The sequence below is a fragment of the Gallus gallus genome, chromosome 7, assembly GCF_016699485.2.
Source record: "Gallus gallus isolate bGalGal1 chromosome 7, bGalGal1.mat.broiler.GRCg7b, whole genome shotgun sequence".
In the NCBI taxonomy this organism is placed as follows: domain Eukaryota; kingdom Metazoa; phylum Chordata; class Aves; order Galliformes; family Phasianidae; genus Gallus; species Gallus gallus.
The window spans coordinates 34,168,293-34,186,575 of record NC_052538.1 but is presented as its reverse complement, the minus strand read 5'-3'; the positions used below and the strand labels follow the sequence as shown (position 1 = coordinate 34,186,575).

The 18,283-nt window shown below is 43.9% G+C and overlaps 2 protein-coding genes across 18 annotated transcripts in view; one reads left to right on the top strand and one right to left on the bottom strand.

Moving 5' to 3' along the window:
• The window catches only part of MBD5 (methyl-CpG binding domain protein 5), a 127,311-nt gene extending 123,609 nt beyond the window's left edge, over window positions 1-3,702 (bottom strand). For all 14 annotated transcript variants that reach the window (XM_046944160.1, XM_040704375.2, XM_040704374.2 and 11 more), the window contains exon 1: window positions 3,240-3,702. The gene's annotated coding sequence lies outside the window, so the exon portion shown is untranslated. The remainder of the gene's footprint in view (window positions 1-3,239) is intronic.
• On the top strand, window positions 3,350-17,356 carry ORC4 (origin recognition complex subunit 4). Of its 4 annotated transcripts, none has more exons than XM_040704377.1 (14): window positions 3,350-3,481; window positions 4,346-4,413; window positions 6,028-6,104; window positions 6,918-7,008; window positions 8,128-8,203; window positions 8,609-8,694; window positions 10,375-10,423; window positions 10,924-11,075; window positions 12,658-12,831; window positions 13,131-13,217; window positions 14,850-14,958; window positions 16,193-16,288; window positions 16,370-16,437; window positions 17,053-17,356. In XM_040704377.1, exons 2-14 carry the CDS (start codon window positions 4,357-4,359, stop codon window positions 17,239-17,241), a joined length of 1,311 nt encoding a protein of 436 aa, XP_040560311.1. In that variant the 5' UTR covers window positions 3,350-3,481; window positions 4,346-4,356; the 3' UTR covers window positions 17,242-17,356. The 4 variants fall into 4 exon arrangements, with proteins under 4 accessions (XP_040560311.1, XP_422152.7, XP_015145372.2 ...); XM_422152.8 differs by lacking the exon at window positions 3,350-3,481 and adding an exon at window positions 3,811-3,973 and having other exon boundaries at window positions 4,342-4,413; XM_015289886.4 differs by lacking the exon at window positions 3,350-3,481 and adding an exon at window positions 3,890-3,973.
• Window positions 17,357-18,283: the final 927 nt, after the last annotated feature.

The window sequence follows — 18,283 nt, the reverse complement described above, 5'->3', positions numbered from 1 at the left end:
GCCTACCTGAAACTGAAACTGACTGAGCAGCATCATGCTACCTAAGAGTTCCAGAAATAATTACAACGAAAAGTCAGTGAAAGTCTGTGGTTTCATACATTCAGATCACTCTCAGAAACAAAGTCCTTAATGACAAAAGTTCATTCAAAACTGCATCCCATATCTTTTTCTTACTGAGATCAATGGTATCTTTGGTATTCGCTTCCACCAGAATAAAAGGGAAAACAGTATAAGGTCCTTAAACTAAACCAAGCCAGCCAACCAAGCCCCAAACCAACATAACAAAGCCAAGCACAGCATCAGAACCACTCCTTGCTTTCCAAAAGTTTTAATAGCATTTCTAAAAAGGAAGCTTAGCCACTTCCAAAACTTGTATCCTGAACCACCTAGAGTTGAGATCCTCCTCTTGCAAGCTGCTTTAGCCATGGGGCCTCTTGAGGCCTGGGAAGAGGCAAGGAGCTGCAGGGCTGCAGACAGGCATGGGGGGCCACCCACACGGCATGCTCCCTTCCAGAAGGAGCATCCATTCATGTTGGAGGCTCACTGCTGCTTCAGAAATGGATGTTGTAGTTACAGGCTGCAGTCAAGGCGCAGACCTTCCACATACAAACAATCACCATGAGTAACAGTAAGGAAAAAAATAACCTACTGACAAATTGAGTCAAATAAACTCCGATGTAAAACAAGGCTTTCTGTTTTAGAGAGGAGCATTGCTTATACCAACATCTTCAGTGCTTTTTAAAAGGAATAGAAAGACTGATCCCTCCAGATCCAAAGAATGAAGGGATTACAAGCAGAGAAAAATTAAATTACTGGAAGTCCTCCATCATAAAGCAAGGTTCTCTTTAAACATCTGCTTAACTAGACTAAATACAAATGAACATATTCAACTACAATGAGCAGCATGACAGCAAACTTCAAGGGAAGACTTACTGCTAAAGGACAGGTACAGTCCTGGCCCAAGCAAAACCTTTACAACTAGCACAGCCTACATCTTGATGCCATAGGTTCCCTGCTAATTCAAAGCAACCTCTCAGACTGTGATCCTGGGCAGTCACTAACCTGGAATATGTTAAAAAAAAAAAAAAGAAATCACTGTTTTTGCTCAGAAGATAAATAATTGAAATATATGCACACAGTTGTCCTGGAAATAACAAATATTTGTAAATACCTTTTCATAACAGCAGCATGAAGAGCTTAAAAAAAGCAAAAAACTACACTGCTTCTCCGTTATAGCTGTTGATAACTAGCAGCCTGCAGTAAAATGAGCCAACAGATTCAGTTCTTCCAGTTCCTAAGAGGTCGCTGTGACAGCAGCCAGAGAACCCAAATCGGCCTTAGACCTCTTGGTATGAGGCACTGCTGTAGAAACACAGGAATTACCTCTGGCACAACACAAACACGTTCGTTCAGAGTCTCAGCCCCACAAATGGTTCCTCAGGACTGTCCCTATCTAATCCCCCAACCAGCGGCTGTCCATTCAGCACAGACAAGGCTGCAGGAACCAGAGGCCTATGGAAATGAAGTTCTGCCAGCAATTCCACCTCTAGGATTTACAATCAGAGAATGCTATGGGTTGTTCTACCCAGTTTTAGAATTCTGTTAGGGCATTTTACTGAGCAACCAGATTAAATCAAATCCTGTCCATCTTCAACGTTAAAACACACAGAAATAAAAGTGTTAATCTTTGTAATAAATAATACATCTCAGCAGCTGTAGGCCATGGAAGTTGCAGGCAGATCTGCAGCTCCACAAATACAGGGAGCGTAATCCTGAGGCTACCCCAGGTTTCCACACAGAAATGAGAGTGCATCAGCGGTATCTCAGGTTGAGAAACAGAGCACTGTCATGAAGAAAAGGAAACAGAGTCCTCTATTACCGGACAGTCTTCTGCTGTCCAATCCTTGAATACAGTAAGCTAAGAGAAGAATAATATATTTAAAGAATGGGTTTTTATACATGTATCAGCTGGGTCTGAAGATGATTCTCATAAGCTTTGAAGGTGATGATCACTTTGTCAAAGTTTTTCATGTGTTTAAAACCAAAAGCATCTCATTTTCACAAGCTAGCAGAAAACTTAGGCAAACTATTAGGAAGAACTAGAGTTACGGCTGTTACCTTCAAGTCTTCTTCATGACATTTTAAAGTTATCAGACCAAATGTACGTTTCTCCCATTCTTTTCACCCAATCTAAATACTCCTTTCTCAAACTCTTTCCAGCTTGGTCACAAAACCGACGCTCCAAATTAGAAACTGGAGATCCCAAAGCACCCACAGGCGAGCCCTTTCTTGTGGGTACCCTTCCAGCACGAGGCACAGGCAACACACGCCCGACGCTGACCTCCATTTAGCTGCCATGCCCCAATGAAACACATCCTCACGGCCTACTTCGTGGCTCAGCACACGCCACGGTGCGCAACAAACAGTGCTCCGGCTGCCTTTTTAAGATTACAAAGAGCGTAATTAAGCTCCAGAAAGAAGCAGACAACAGCAAACATCCCACTTATAGAGGGGGCTCTTACATCAGCTACGTATCAATATCTCAACTCTGACTTCTCGATTCTTTTTAACCTCTGGAAGGCTCGTGCCAACGTTTACTTCAACTCAGTTCAGCAAGCAGCTTATCCCCTTACACCTTATGTATTCTAGGCATTTTGACACGTAGCTCTCCTTTAATTAGCAGGAAGCTGTTGGTTGAGCCTGCAGACGGCACCAAGCCCTGCTGACCACCACGGCTCTGGCTGCTGACGGAGCTCTGGCCTTCCACGGGCAGGCAGATCCCAACCCGAGCCAACTCCGGACCGAACGCAGCCGCTGACCACCCGAACCCCCGAGCTCTGAGGCACCTCCTGACGCGGGGAACCGCCTGCGTGTGCCCCGAGCCCAGCTCTCCAACTTCAGCGGGCAAACAAGTCTTTGTATGACCGGGGCCTACCGCTGGACCAAGCCAAAACCCGGCACCAAACCCTCACAGAGCTCCAACCCCCCCCGCCCCCCACCAGGACTCTCCACAAGCCACTCCGACCACCGAACCCCCCGCTCCGCACGACAAAACCCCAACACTTCTCATCCTCACGCTCCCCCCCCCCCCACCCCCCGAACTTTCGCACCCCCGGGCCACAGCCAAACCCCGCGGCTCTCTCCCCGCTCCCCGGGCCCGGCGGCGCCGCGAGGTGACAGGCGGCCGGCCCTGAGGTAAACAACCGCCCCCCGCGCCCCGCCGCGGCCCCGCCACTCACCTCAGCGGCCCCCCGGCGCCCGGCCGGCCCCGGAGCGGCGCAGGCGGCGAACGCACACAAAGGGCAATAAAGGGGGAGGAGGGGAGCGCGGGGGGTGGGGGCCGCCCGGCTGCTCCGTGCTCCCGGCGGGGCCCTTTCTCCCTCCGCTGACGGCCGCGGGGAGGAGGAGAAGGAGGAGGAGGGAGGAGGGAAGAAACTCTCCGCTGTCGCCTCAGCGCCTCACTCAGCCCCGGGTTCCTCCGGTCCGGGGGTTGGGGAGGGGGGGGAAAGGGGGGGGGAGAAAGTCGGTGGCCGTGCAGCGGCCCCCCCCAGCCCCCGCGGCGGAGAAATGGGCGGCCTGTCCCTTTAACGATATAAATAACGGCCCCCCCCCGCCCCCCCCGCGCTCCTCATCGTCAGCTGCCGCCGCTCCGGCTGCTGGGGGCTCCGGCGCTGCCGGGGAGGAAGATGGGAGGCAGCCACTGCGCATGCGCCGCGGGGGAGCTCGGGAGGCCGCGGGGGGGGTGGGTGGGGGGGAGAAGGAGGGAGGGCTGGGCCTTCCCACAGGGCTGTGCGCGCGCACCCGGAAGGAGATGGAGCTGAGGGGGGAAGGAAGTGGGGGGGTGGGCCGGGCCGGAAAGGCGAGGCGAGGGAGGTCACGTGAGGCGGGCGGGCAGGCAGCGCGAGCGCTGCTGGGAATAGAGCGGGAGGGGCGCGCGCGCGCGCGAAGGCGGCGGTTGACGGCGTCGCCTCAGGTGAGGGGCTGAGGAGCGGGCGTGGAGCGAGGCGGGCAGGGCGGCCGCTGTCTTCTGTCAGGACCTTTTCAGGGGCCCCTCAGCGCCGGGCATCTCCCTCGGGGCGGTTTTCCAGGGGATGGATGCGGGGGTCGCCTTGGATCTGCGGCGCGGCTTTCGGCCCTCCTGTAAGCGCTGAGAGCGCGGCTCTCACAGCCGGCTCGGATGGATGCTGGGTGTCTGTTAGCACAGCTCACCTGAGGGTGACTGTCCTGCTGCTTGTATTAAATATAGCCTGCCAGCGTCTCACAGTGCCGTTTTCGAGTAACATACGCTCAATGAATTCCTTTTCCAAATAGTTACGATTGTATCCTCTTTCTTATTTAAAGATAGAATCTTCTGCAATGAATAAACGGAAGTTAAAGGAAAGCAGTGGTACAGATGGGGAATGCATCTCACAGGTTGGTAACACCTTGATCAGCCAGCTTTAAGCCATGAAAGCTTTCCGTCCTCTGCTGTCCATGTAATTCTGTAATTCCCGACTAGCCCTTCATAGCAGGAAAACCTTTTTACTTATGAATGGATGACTGTTCACAGGGGGTCATTCATTGGAACAGAATATATCTGGAATTGAAGTCAGTAGGACTTCAGCAGAGGAAAAAGTAGCTGAAAAATCAGGCAGACAAGCACAGCTTGACTACTGCCTAGGATGGGAGAGATATGAAACATTTGGCATGCGGTGCTTCTTCAGTATTGATTTACGTGGGAGATAACTGCAGGCTTTGTTGTCATGTCCTGGATTTTGTAGAAATGATTCAGCTAAGAGGTGCAACTGAAGAAGGCAGGGAAAGAAACAGATTGGTTGGGTAAGATCAACCCAACTCAGATTGAGAGAGTGGGATGGCAGTGACACAGATATGTATGACAATGGTGTATGTAACTTTTGGGTCAGATGGACATTCACTTAAAAGGCCTGATGCTGAAATGTGATTTTTAAAGGAGTAACACTTCATTGACTGTTTACAACTTAATCTCCAAAAATCTTTGCCGTGACACAAATGGAACACCAAGCATTACAGAATGACAACATTGTAGGGGCTGGAAGGGACCTCTAGAGATCATCAAATCCAGCACCCCTGCAAAGCAGGCAAAATAATTTTTAGGCATTACAAAGTGATGCAGTATACAGGTATTTCTCAACTGCTTGCATGAGAGATGGAGAAGTAGTGGCAAAGAGTCCTGTCAGCTTTTAAAAACTGGGATGCTCCAATTTGTGTGCTGCTGGTCAGGTGGTAGAAGAAACATGCTGTGATGCTGAGGCTTGGACATATGAAAGTTGAAGATAGAGTTCCAAACAGCAGGCTTTTGAAGTGGAAAACAGAGCAATGTAGGTATATATCTAAAGTTATCCCATTAAATACATCCCAACAAATGGTTAAAATACAGGTATTTACTATGCAAGTTGAAGGACTTCAGATCTTTATTTAATAGTCATACTGGTGCTTACAATTTCCTTCTGTTCTTTGTAAGCAACATACAGCTTCAGTTTCTTTTTTCCCCACCCTTCTTCTCCCTCAATTTTTAGGAGCAGTGAATCTGAATTGAACCTTTGAAGATGACATACATTTGTTATTTTATAACCACCGGATATTGTAGGCAGCAATTTTGTTACCAGTGGTGCAAAAAGTGTGCAAGTCTGACCAGGGATAGATTAGTGGGTTACTTTTTTTAAAGTCCGCTGGCAACTGTTTTCTGGCTTATGTTAGGCAGTCAGAATTATGAATTAGTGACCTGATTTTGGTGATGCGTAGCATCCCTTTGGGAGTGAAGAAACTGGAACAAAAGGGACTAAAGACTGACATGGCTGTTACCAGGTAGCTTTTTTTTTTTCCTGTTGAATATTCTGCTTATGGCACCTTTATTCTTACTTATCTACCACGGAGGACAACTAAAGCTTACATGTAAAATAACTGCATACATATTTTGCTATTATTTACAACATTAGTTACATTATTGGTACATTCAGGTGTTTGAATTACCAAGTGTTATTTGTCAGTCTTTTGTTCTATCTGTAGGTGCAGAAAATGTTACGTGAAAGACTGTGTCACCATCGTGCTATGGGGAAATTGTTTGGGATTGATCAGCAGTACAAGTGAGTAATCAAACTGAAATCATAAGTAATTCCTACTTTAGCCACAGTAGAAAGATAATCAGGTAAAATCTTTGCTATAGTTGGGTGTCAAATAGCAGGCAAAAGTGAATGCATTTGCTATAGCCAGTCCACAGCGACTCCTTTAGAAGTACGTGTGCAGTGTGAGTGTTCTAATTAAAGTATAAGCTTATTAAGTGTATACATCTGTAAATGTTTGTGAATTGGAACTATTGTTTCTGAGTACTTTGGATGTGATACTAGGTGACTAGTGTCTCTGAAGAAAATTTAGACATTTACTTTGTTTCTTTGAGCGGTAATGGAATACGAATGTGAGGGTCAGTGTTGCTGTTATCATTCATAAGCTTTGAATTAATAGATTTAGCACACAATCAGTTTTATCAAGACTGTCAAAAATCAATAATATTCCAGTAGATTATTAATTGTTTTGTTGGTGTCAAGATTTTCCTTGAAAATATTGGCCAGTCTTCTTTCTTCATACGCTACACTGGAGTCACAAAGTTATCTTAATTTTTTGAAATAAATGATTTTTTTTTAAGTTTGTGCTTTGATGGTAAAGAATTGCACAACTTTGTTCATTAGTGATACTCTTCCACATGATTAAATATCAAAATATTTTAGGAGATCAAAACACTCAGCTTTTGTACTCTTATTACATTTTGCATGCTGTATGCACTGGAAAGAAGTTGAAATGGATGACTTTTTTCCTTCTGTTTGAAAGATTGACTGAAATGATGGAAAATTCAAAGAATGTTGCCTGATCTGAAGCTTAATGTATTGCTGTTTGCATCACAGGCATCTGCTGGAACTGCTGAAGCAAACTACAGTTTGTGGAGAAAGTAATTCTGCCCTCATTATTGGACCCCGTGGATCAGGAAAGACTGCGGTATGGACACAAATTACAAGTTGCACAAGGTTTAATAAAGCATGAAGTAGGTGACCTCACTGAAGTCATGAGAGCTTTTGGTGCTTATTTTTATCTCTGTGCCTGCTTTTAAGGGTGGTTTATACAGAACAAGAAAGCATTTTAGTATTTATTGTGAGCTAATTCTGTATGGAGAAATAGATTTTCTAAAAAACACCCAAACATTTGAAATGTTTCAAGTGCTCAGTTTATAGTAATTTCATTAAAACAACTACAACAAAAGAAATCCAGCTGCTTCACGTGCACCTGACAAAACCATGTGCCTGTCCGTCCTCAGAGGGACTTGCAGAAGTATGCATGGTTTTGGAACCCTTCTGTGACTCTACCAGGTTTCATGGAGTTACTTACACTTCTGCCATGGTGTTTGCCATGAAAGCGTTAATCTTTGCAATAATAAATAAGGATTATTCCACCTATGTACTTCTTGCTACTTTTTAACTAGAGTTGATGTTTACTTTCTTAGATTTATGACTTTGTTAGTTAAGCAACAAGTGTGCTCACTGCGCTGAAAATATATATTTTATTTTCTTGTATTTGGTAAAGTTTGAAGGTTCAGTTGAAGTTGTTGGTAAGGAGTTATCCAGAATACATGGCTTAGGAAGCATTAAGTTGAGAAACCAAGGGAATATGCGTAAGGTAAATAGGTATAGGACCAGAGAGATTATCGCGTTTACAAAGAAGTAATGAAATAAAGATCTTACCCGTGTCCTGGGCTTGCAGAAGGGCTCCAAGGAGAGTGATTTCCAGATAGAGATCCTTCCTCCTTGGGAGTCAGCCCTTAAATGGGGTCTAGGAGGTCACTCAGGTGAAACTGCATTCACCTGTGCCCCTGCGGCTGACTCAGTGCTCGCCTCAGGTGGTCAATCAGAGGTTCAGGCCGTGATTCAACAGTTCCCATACAAATATGTCATGAAGTGAATGTGAAATTTTCCCTTTAATACTTCTGAATCTACTCAGAAAGTTTTGTCACCTAATGAAACTGCACATACCATTTGCTATCTAGGAACACCCATTTGTAGATATTTCTTATAGTTAATCTGTTAATCTTGTTATAAAGAAATTTTGTGTCTTTTTTCCTAGTTATTAAATCGTGTCTTAAAAGACCTCAGAGAAATGAAACAAGTTAAAGAGAACCTCTTGGAAGTTCATCTGAATGGCAAGTAATGCAGCACTCTTCAAATACGTTACAATCAGCTGCTGTGCATTATGTGTACTTCAGGAGAGTTTTAGTTTTGACATTGCAGTCTATTCTTGAATGTGGCTATGCTTGTCTCTTAGCTCCAGAATGTCTTCCTTTGCGTGTACATGTAGATAGCTTGGCTTTCTTTCAGAATGTTAGAAATCGGTTCAGCTGTGGGCAAGTAGTTGAAGTAACTTTGTATTTGTATTTTCCATATTTGTATATGGAAAATTACCATCTTGTCTGTATTTTTACAACGGCCTACCTTTGTAAGGCTTGAAAGTGAGAGAAGCTTCTGGATATGTTTCCAGTGGCTGTAGACATGGCTGCTTGGAATGAGGGAGAGCCACCAGTTCTTCACAAACAGTCATTTTCTTTCAGGGCTTTTGCAGACAAATGATAAAGTGGCCTTGAAGGAGATCACCAGGCAGTTGCACCTGGAAAATGTCGTTGGGGATAAAGTTTTTGTAAGTATCAGCTTTATTATATTCTTTGCTTATCTCCCTCTAAAATCCTTGCCTAGAAAACTAGCTTTGTAGAACGCAGCTTGTTGAAAACAAATGGGCTTTGAATGTTCGTTAGCAAGATTACAGAGGGCTGGCTTGGTTTAAGGGATGTAGCAGCCTTTACCTGTAATGACCATGGTTTACAAACACTTCATGCATGCCTACAAACGTGTTCTATAGAAGTGCTGAACATGGCTGGTTTTGGATAGCTTTTCAGAAAACGTTCACTTCAGCTTAAAATAAATAAATGGAGGAATGGAAAGGCTCTCTTAAGGCTTACCCAAATCCTCTGTACGAAGTGAATATTTATCGTTCTAAAGAGGCTGTGTTCAGAGGGTAAGAGAATTTTGGAAACATCAGTTTTATAACATCTCAACACAAAGAGTAAGCAAATTAACTGGCCCAAAAGCACCATCCTGAGTATATTTGACACCTTCTCTAACACATGTGGATATCTATCCAGTTTGCTGCCTTCTTGGAGCTCTCATTTTGCATAGACTTTCTTTAAATATTTGCTTCTATTGACCTCTTCCCAAAGATGAGGAACCTTCTTACATGAGTACTAAATTCAGTAACACAGAGATTAACTAAGGTGCTGCAGAGGGCTAGGCAGGGTGGAATACAAGATGGACTGTCCATTGTAATTAGACTTTATTATCTTTTGCAAATGCTTCCTCGGCTTGCCTTTGCTTTTCTGTTTATCCCATATTATTTTGGATTCATAGAATGGACAGCTCTTCCTGACAGCGAGCTAAAACTTTCTTAAATGTAGCTGCAGACATAAAAGGAAATAGCAAGTGTTTGGTTTCAGCATAGCCATTTGGGAGCATTCACTTTTCATCAGAGAACTAGAAGAAACTTTCAAGGTCTACAGCTCTGCTACCAAAAGTAAAAGCTACAGATAAAACTAAGCTTCGATACCTTTAGTTACCCTAACTACATTTTCCTTTAGCTTACTCTAGAATACTTCTCCAAACTTAGAGCTTTCTAATCCCAAACAGACTAATTTGCAGGAATGTCTTTATTCTGTCTGTAGAAACCTTCTCTGAGGTTCTGCAGCTCGCCTTCGAAGAGTAAACTTTGAGCACAGAAACTGGCTTTTCTGTGTTCTTCAATAGGGCTTGTGGTCTTCAATTAGAACTCATTTCCATCTTACATACTTCTTGGCACAGAAGTGGCTACTGAAGAAGAATTGTTATAGCAGTTCACTGTTTTCTGCTGGGAATGTTTGATCTCATAAGGTTGCAAATGAAAGAAGTGGCAGACTGCTGGTTTTCAATGGGACCAATTTTAGGGGGTGGTTGTTGTGTATGTATAAGTAGAAAATTGGGTATGCAATGGCTATTTAAGGAAAGAAAATTCTATTTGTAAGTTGGGCTTCATACACACATCCTTCTGATTACTGATATAAGGCTGAGGGAATTTGTTTGAGATTGTCAGGTTGGAGAACTGGTGTCAGCATGGAACTATCAGTTTTCTCTGCTGAAAGAGTTCTGATTATACCCCATGAAGTAACACCTTAACTCTTCAAATGTGAACTGGTTTTGCTATCACGGTTGTGAGCTTGAATGTATGCCTCAGCTTGTATACTTCTGACACGGATGCTGAAAAATGACTGTGAAACTTTTCTCCTCTGTACAGGGCAGTTTTGCAGAAAATCTTGCGTTCCTTCTTGAAGCTTTAAGGAAAGGTAAGCAGTACCAGGCCTGTTCTGGATCTGTGTGTTTGTTTGTCACTTGACTGGAAAGCATGCAGCTGTTTCTTCATTGTCTTGTAAGAGCTTTGTAAGGAGGCCCAAGTATGCTGTGGTTACAAAATAATGTAAAAAATGTAATACTAAGCAAACATAGCAAACATTAAATGGTGCCATAAAGATTTACATGCGAGGGTCAGCTATGAGGGATAGATTCTTTTGTTCTGACTGAACCTATTAAAAATAGTGTTTCTAAAAAATAGCCATAGAAATTTGTCCCTTGCACCCAGAAATGATGTTTGGCAAAATAGCATGAGACTTATCAGTCTGTTGGTGTATCTTTCTTTTGAGTGATGTAGGAACACATAAAAGGAGGGCTTAGTGAAACAGCTGAAAGAAGGCCTGTACGTTATTAAGAGCAGGAGATGTGAGGCAAAGGTGTAGAAATGGAAGTGACGGTGATGTGACCATGCTTTTTTTGTAACTTGTTATCACAGGAAACAGAACCAGCAGCTGCCCAGTCCTGTTTGTGCTGGATGAGTTTGACTTGTTTGTGCATCACAAGAATCAGACGCTGCTGTACAACCTGTTTGATATATCCCAGTCAGCACAGACTCCAGTAACCGTTATTGGACTCACATGCAGGCAGGTAAGAATTTGCACTTCAAAAATATTCAGCTCTTTCTTAGTTGCAGTGTTCTCTGTTCTCCACTTCTGATACGTTCCTTAATTTACTGAGACTTTCTCAGTTACCCATTGCTGTGACCTTTGAATTGAAACTGACACTGACAGCAAACACAGCCGACCAGAAAGGTGGAAAACCTTCACTTTTCCTGTTCAGGGAGCAGGTTTATGTCTCGAAGGAGAGAATGGGCCATTGTCCTACATTACCACAGAAGAGCTGTGGTTATCCATGTGCTTGTTTTACATTATGACTTCATTCACTCTTGGTCACTTTTTGGTAAGAATAGGCTCATATTTAAATCATTATTCTCAGCAAAAGGGATTTTATTTTACTTTAAGTTTTTTTTAAAAGGAAACAGTTCAGTATGGTGCTTCTGCTGTAACACTGGCATGTTCAACATGGATTTTAAATCCTTATTAAACTTGTTGTGATTTTTACAGTGACATTGTGGGAACATGAGGACATATGTGTGTACTGTGAAGTAATTACTTCTAACACTGGAAGCTGATATTTAAAATCATACTGTTTTTCTTAGTAAACTCTAATGGTTGCAAAGGGACAGGTTATAGCAAGAGCAATAATCATTAAATCTTTAATTGAAGCCTGGATCTGAGGTTGATTGGGCTTGGGTGATATTTAACTGAGCAAATAGGTACAACTTAATAGAATGATTAATAATTGATATATTAAATTATAGTCTTTTCTTTTGCTCCACTGTCCAAGACAGGTTTCTCCATCACTCGTAGTTTAGAACCCAATATTGCTCTGCTTTTGAATCTGCATTTGGAAGCTGTGTCATGATAGCTGTTTCTGCTTAGTTTTTCGAGTGCCTGGTGTGTGTGTGTGTGTGTGTGTCTAAGGCAAATTTTTGCACTGCTGGTGCTCTGTTGACTCTTACCACACTTTCTGATGAGGGATTCTGATATTCTGAAAGCTGGTTTTGCAGGGAAAAGGGAAAAATTGCTAGACAACGTAATCGTTCTGTCACAACAGAAGGGGGGGAAACAGAACTGCATTGCTCCAAGTGGGGGAAACACAGCTTGCTTCTGATGCTAATCTATTGCTATCAGCTCTGAGAAAAATAAGATTTTCTGCATTATCTTCAGCCACCAACTTGATGGCAGACGTGCTGAGCTCTGTGTGACAGCCTCAGAAGATACATATTGGCTCTTAGCATTTTTTTTAGTTGGATTTTTTCAGTCTGACAAAAGGCACGTGAGCTGCCAGCTGCCATACCTGCCAAGCACACAGCTTCTCTCCAGCCGTGAGGAGTGCAACATCTCAAGCTCAGGCTTAAGGAACTGAAATATTTGCATCATCTATGGAGAAATTTGCTGCGTATCCTAGCAACTAATTATTGTGTGTGATGTAGTGCACCATGTGGTTTGGGTGAATGGCAAATTCTTAGGCACTTCAAGGCACGTCAGTTACAGTAATTAGCAAAGGAACCCCCTGAAGTCTGAGAATTCACTTGGGTGGGTTTTTAATTGTCATTTCCACTGTAGCCAAGAATGTGCTAAATAATAATTATTATTATTTTCACAAGGATATTTTGGAGCTCTTGGAGAAGAGAGTGAAGTCGAGGTTCTCTCACCGACGGATCTATTTGATGAATTCCTTTGCATTTAAGCAGTACATTAGGATATTCAAGGAGCAGCTTTCTCTTCCTGCTGAATTTCCTGACAAGGCTTTTGCACAGAAATGGAATAGCAACATTCAGGTAGCCGAAGCTCTTGATATTTGGTTTTAGTAAAACTTGTACAATAAGATCTTTCTATAACTGTTGTGCTTTTAGCCTTAGATTAGTATTTCCTTTCAATACATGATATCTGATGAGTTAAATCAAATTGCAGGAGGCAATCTTTGATTACTGCAGTGTGGATACAGAAGTGTTGCACAGAAGACCAAAAAGTTCAGGTTACACATGAGGAACTGTATTGGCAGTGCAGGCTGAGCTCTGTGTGATGGTTTGCTAACGAGTAATGTGCTGAGATGATGAAAATACCACTTTTTTTGTAGCTTCTCACAGAAGACAAAACCGTGCAAGACATACTGCAGAACCTCTTTCACTACAGCAAAGATCTGCGTTCACTCAATTTCCTGCTGGTATGTACTTGGATACAGTATCTTCCTGAATTACCATAACCTATGAAGATCACAGCTGTTTTCAAGGCAGCTATCAGCGTTTTACGTGAAGCATCTTACAGAAGATAGGTAACATTAATTTAAACACCATAAAATATCTATGTGCTTCTGCCTGGGTGAAAAACCTACTAAGCATTAGTGCTTATATGTCACTATGTGCAAGTATTCAGATTTTACCTTCAGCTTTGTGGTGGGCTGTCCTGTGTAGTGTTTGCAGCCCTTCCCAACTCTGAATTTCTATTCCCTGTGATTTGTGGATCAATGACTTCTGGCTCTGGTGCTGAAATCAGAGCGTGGTCAGAGTCACTTCTCTGGTTGTCTTCTGCTTAACTGAGTTAATTACAAGATTGCCACTTATTCCAAATTTAGCAGCACCTGTTTCTTTTGGTGTGGTATGGATGAATGCCAGAAAGAGTTCATGGCTGATAGGATTAATTTTTCTTTGAGCTCCAAGGTGTGTCAGAGCTGATCCCCATTAGCCTTTGTAGTCCAGAACCTCATTCTGTTCCTCTGGAAGCTGAGTGATCACATTCCTTTCTGAGGCTGTGTATGGCAAACAGGTGTACAGGTATTGCACCAGAGAGATTATTGCGTTACAAAGGAGAAATGAAATAAAGCTCTTACCTGTATCCTGGGCTCACAGAAGGGCTCCAAGAGGAAGGACCTCCAGATAGAGATCCTTCCTCCTTGGGAGTCAGCCCTTAAATGGGGTCCAGGAGGTCACTCAGGTGAAATTGCGTTCACCTGTGCCCCTGCAGCTGACTCAGCACTCGCCTCAGGTGGTCAGTCAGAGGTTCAGGCCGTGATTCAGCAGTTCCCATACAGGCTGTCACACTGACATCTGCAAGGAGAGGAAGAGGACAAAAAATGTATGTGGTGGTAGAAAGCATTGGATGATCTCAGTGAAAGATCTGCATTCAGTAGGTGAAATGGACGTGTTTTAATCACACAGACATGCAAAAGTAGGAGGCAGTCACTGAAAGCCAGTTTTTCTGTCTCAATGAGTATCGAACTACTAAAGAAAAAGCAAGTGAAGGTCTCTGCTTGTGCCTGCTGCTGTATGAAGGTCCTGGATAATCCATAGCTTTGAAGGAGTGGTGGAGGAGGAGGTCAGATGTGTGTTTATTAACTCTAGTTTGTTCAAAACTTGCTTTCTGTGACAGGCAGTTGAAGACTGATAACAATTCAAATTGTGACAAACCATGAGCTGCCATCACATGCTTTCCTGGCAGTGACACGAATAGCTCTGCATACAGAAGTCTGTTTAGAATAGCTGTAAGTACTTTCTTGCAGCAATCACTGAAGTATGCTAATCCATTGAAATTAATATAAACAAGCTAATGAGTGTTTATGTCCTCTGGTGAGGAGGCTTTAAAGTTTTGAGCCTGGAAAACCTTCCTGGCAAAACACAGATGTAGCTACCAGCTATTTACAAGGTTTTTGTATGAGCATATTGTGTGCACAGGGTTTATTCATGAATGTTTCCAGTAGGTGACTCCAGGGGAAATGTGTTGTTCTGCATTCCATCTCTGAGTAGAAAGTGTGTCTGGTGATTAGTAATTAAATGAGAAATACCTTCTGTTTTATTTTTAGATGCTTGCTGTAAGTAATGTTACTGTTCGTCACCCTCTTATCACCGCATCAGATCTTCAGGAGGCAAGCAAGCAGTACAGGATGGACTCAAAAGCAAATATTGTCCATGGTAAAGCTCAGGCCTTTTTCATCCGTGTGTTTCTTGATAGTATGGAAAGCACTGAGTCCATCCCTGAGGTTCTTCTGATGTAAGGGTGGCTGTGTGACACACCGATCCCTGAGGGCATGAGTTGGTTGGGGGATACATCTACCCATAGGGGCTGCTCCCCACTAATCTGCATTCTTACATCGGTGTGTGGATGTAACAGTGCTGAATAAGCCAGAAATTCTGTTACAAGTGAAGGATTTATATAATTACTGCATGGGGGCTTGGCCAGTGCCCCACTGCAGTGTGCCTGATGGCTCTCAGTGCCTCACTGAGACTACTGACTCAGTAGTCCCTGTGAGTCAAAGGAAGTGCTGGTAGTGTGGGCAGGGGTGGCATTTCTGTCCCGTGGCAATGACAGAGAAAGGGAAAACACTGAGCTTCTGCTGTGCTGCTGGTGGGGGGAGGGGGATGAAAAGCAGTGCTGCTTGGACCTAACCATCTGAGTGCTTCTGGGAGTTCCCTTCCTAAACCGCAGCAGAACGTGTTGAGCAACATGCTGAAGTTTTCTTTGGTAAATGTTTAGGAATTTGCACAAACAGTGAAAAGAAAGAAACAGCTGCTGAAGGTACAGAGCCCAAATGCATTTACAGGAGGAACTGCTTTTATCCCATTGCTGCTTCTTGGCTCCTAGAAGTTGCAGGCTTTGGTTTGCTTGGCCCTGTGATTCTCAGTGTCCTGTTAACATTTCGCCGCATCGCTTCTTTGGCTGTGCATGGCAAGTAACCCCTTCAAACTCTCCTTTCATGACATGCTGTACAGCAGCATGTACATTGATTTGATGCTGCCCAAAATTCTTCGTCATGCTGTATCATAGAATGGCCTGGGTTGAAAAGGACCACAGTGATCATCCATTTGCAACCCCCTGCTGTGTGCAGGATCGCCAACCAGCAGCCCAGGCTGCCCAGAGCCACATCCAGCCTGGATATCATGTGTCATCTGCTATAATGATGTTTTGTTATAGTTAAATTTCTGGGGCTTTGACAGTTCCTTAACATTCTTGCTTCAAGTATCTGGAGAACTAACGCTCTGCTTTTATCTAGCCTCTTCATTCTGGAATTTCATTACAATTATGAAGATAAAAACCACAAATATGTGACGCCTACAGCTTACAAAAAGTAGTAAAAATAGCATATGAACTGCTTGCATTTCGGGTAAGCTTAAGAAAAACACTTAGAGCTCTTGTCTTTCCCTCTAGGTTTGTCTGTCCTGGAAATCTGCCTAATTATAGCTATGAAACACTTAAATGATGTTTATGAAGGAGAGCCGTTTAACTTCCAGATGGTTTACAATGGTGAGAGAAATGCATGAATTTTACATACAATAAACCATTTGCTTCACCCCAAGTAACTTTTCCTGCCTCTTCCCTCTGCAGAATTCCAGAAGTTCATACAAAGGAAGGCACACTGCATGTACAATTTCGAAAAGCCCGTTGTTATGAAGGTAAACCTGAGACGTACCTCTGTCTGAAGTATTTCGATGCGTTTTTTGCTGGTGCACGCGTTGGGCAGGCGGTCGCACACCGCGCTGGGGCGGAGTTGGAGGCCCTGTGCTGGCAGAGCCGTGCTGGGAGCGGCCGCAGCCCTGCCTTGCGCTCTCGGTGCTGCACTGCCCTCTGCTGGTTTCCGCCCGCTGCGGTCCGGCAGACGCTCACACGTGAGCGCAGCGGGGGGCGGATTCTTGGTTTTCAAATGAGCGCCGCCGATTTAAGCGTGGGGGCCGGCAGATGTGTTCAGGTAATGAACTCTGCGACCAGCAGTTCAGTAGTCCAAAGCTATTCTGATCTTGTCGCTTTTAAGCTGAGTTTGATTGTATGTACAAAAGTTTTTAAGTACACTTTTCTTAGAAAATACTATTCTTCTACTCATCTCTTATGGCTTACTATCTACCAAAATGGGCATAGGGTAGAACTGAGCTGGCATTTCGTGTCTGTCCGTTTCTGTAGCACATCACGAGCTTCTATTAAAACAGCATCTCGTGTGTCATTCCAACTGACCAGTGCAGCCCAGAGCGATGTTGTCTTCCTTCTCCTAATCTTTTCTTTTGGTTTGCTTTCAGGCATTTGAACACTTATTGCAACTGGAATTAGTGAAGCCCATAGAGAGACCGTCGGTGCGTTCTCAGCGAGAGTACCTCTTAATGGAACTGCTGTTGGACAACAACCAAATCATGGATGCTTTGCAGGCGTATCCCAACTGCCCGACGGACGTCAAACAGTGGGCAGCGTCGTCGCTGAGCTGGTTGTGAACGTCTGGGAGCTCACAGCACCACTGCGTCAGGACATCTGGAGGTAACTGTAGTCTGTGCAGGATGCAACACCCACAGTGCGGTGGTCAAATGAATAAATTTTTGCAAGAAGGTTTCTTTGCTGTGCTTTGCTGGTTGTTTTTGCATTTGTCTTAATTTTGAAGAACTGCAGTCCTTTTAGCTCGTAATAGCCGTGAGTTTGAAGGCCTTAAAAGCACTGAGCTGAGCTAAACAGAGCAAACTCCCCCTTTTCCTGACTATTTTTACTTAGCAGAAATCAAAGCAGTCGCTCTTCTGAGTTTCTTCATCTCAGATTAAGACTGCTTCAGCTCGGTGGCAAACTGCAGCAGACGTCATGGCCGTCCTGCAAAACACAGCAGCACTTTGAAAGGCAGCAAAATAATTAGCAGGAGAGTCATAATGGCGATGTGGTTCCTCCGTGTGGTGGCTTAGGCAACATACCTGAGACCATCAGAATGCAGTGCTATTGGAAACCAAGTAAAATAGGTTGCAAGGTTTTTTTATGCAGAGAAATTATTACAGAAATAGAGGTATTTAATCAGCAACAACAGTTGGTTCATTCTTCAGTCTAATTAGCATAATTCAAAGCTGCCATTTATGAGTTAATTTTTAAAGCCTAGTGTTAGCTATCTGCCCCTCCTCTACGGCCTTTGGAAGGAAAGAGTGGGGATGGGAGCAGAAGGCTGGGGACTGCAGGGCCGTGCATGGGAGTGGAGAAGGGTTGTTTGGAGCAGCTTCCCTCTTCTACCTTTGCTCAGACTCCTGTTGCTGAGGGTCAGAGTGGTAAATCAGAGAAACTTGGTCCAGGATAGGACAGCAGTGCTAGGAGGAGAGCTATCCCAGAGCTGGGTGAGATCAGCACCTCTCCTGCAGACTGGAATGCTGTACTTCTGGACAAGGTTACCATTTCCACAACACTGCCCATTACGGCTGTTTTGAAGCTCCTCTTGTGCAGGTGAAAGTGGCTTTATTTAATAGTCTTGAACCCACGTATTTAATCCATGCTGAAAACATCATTTAC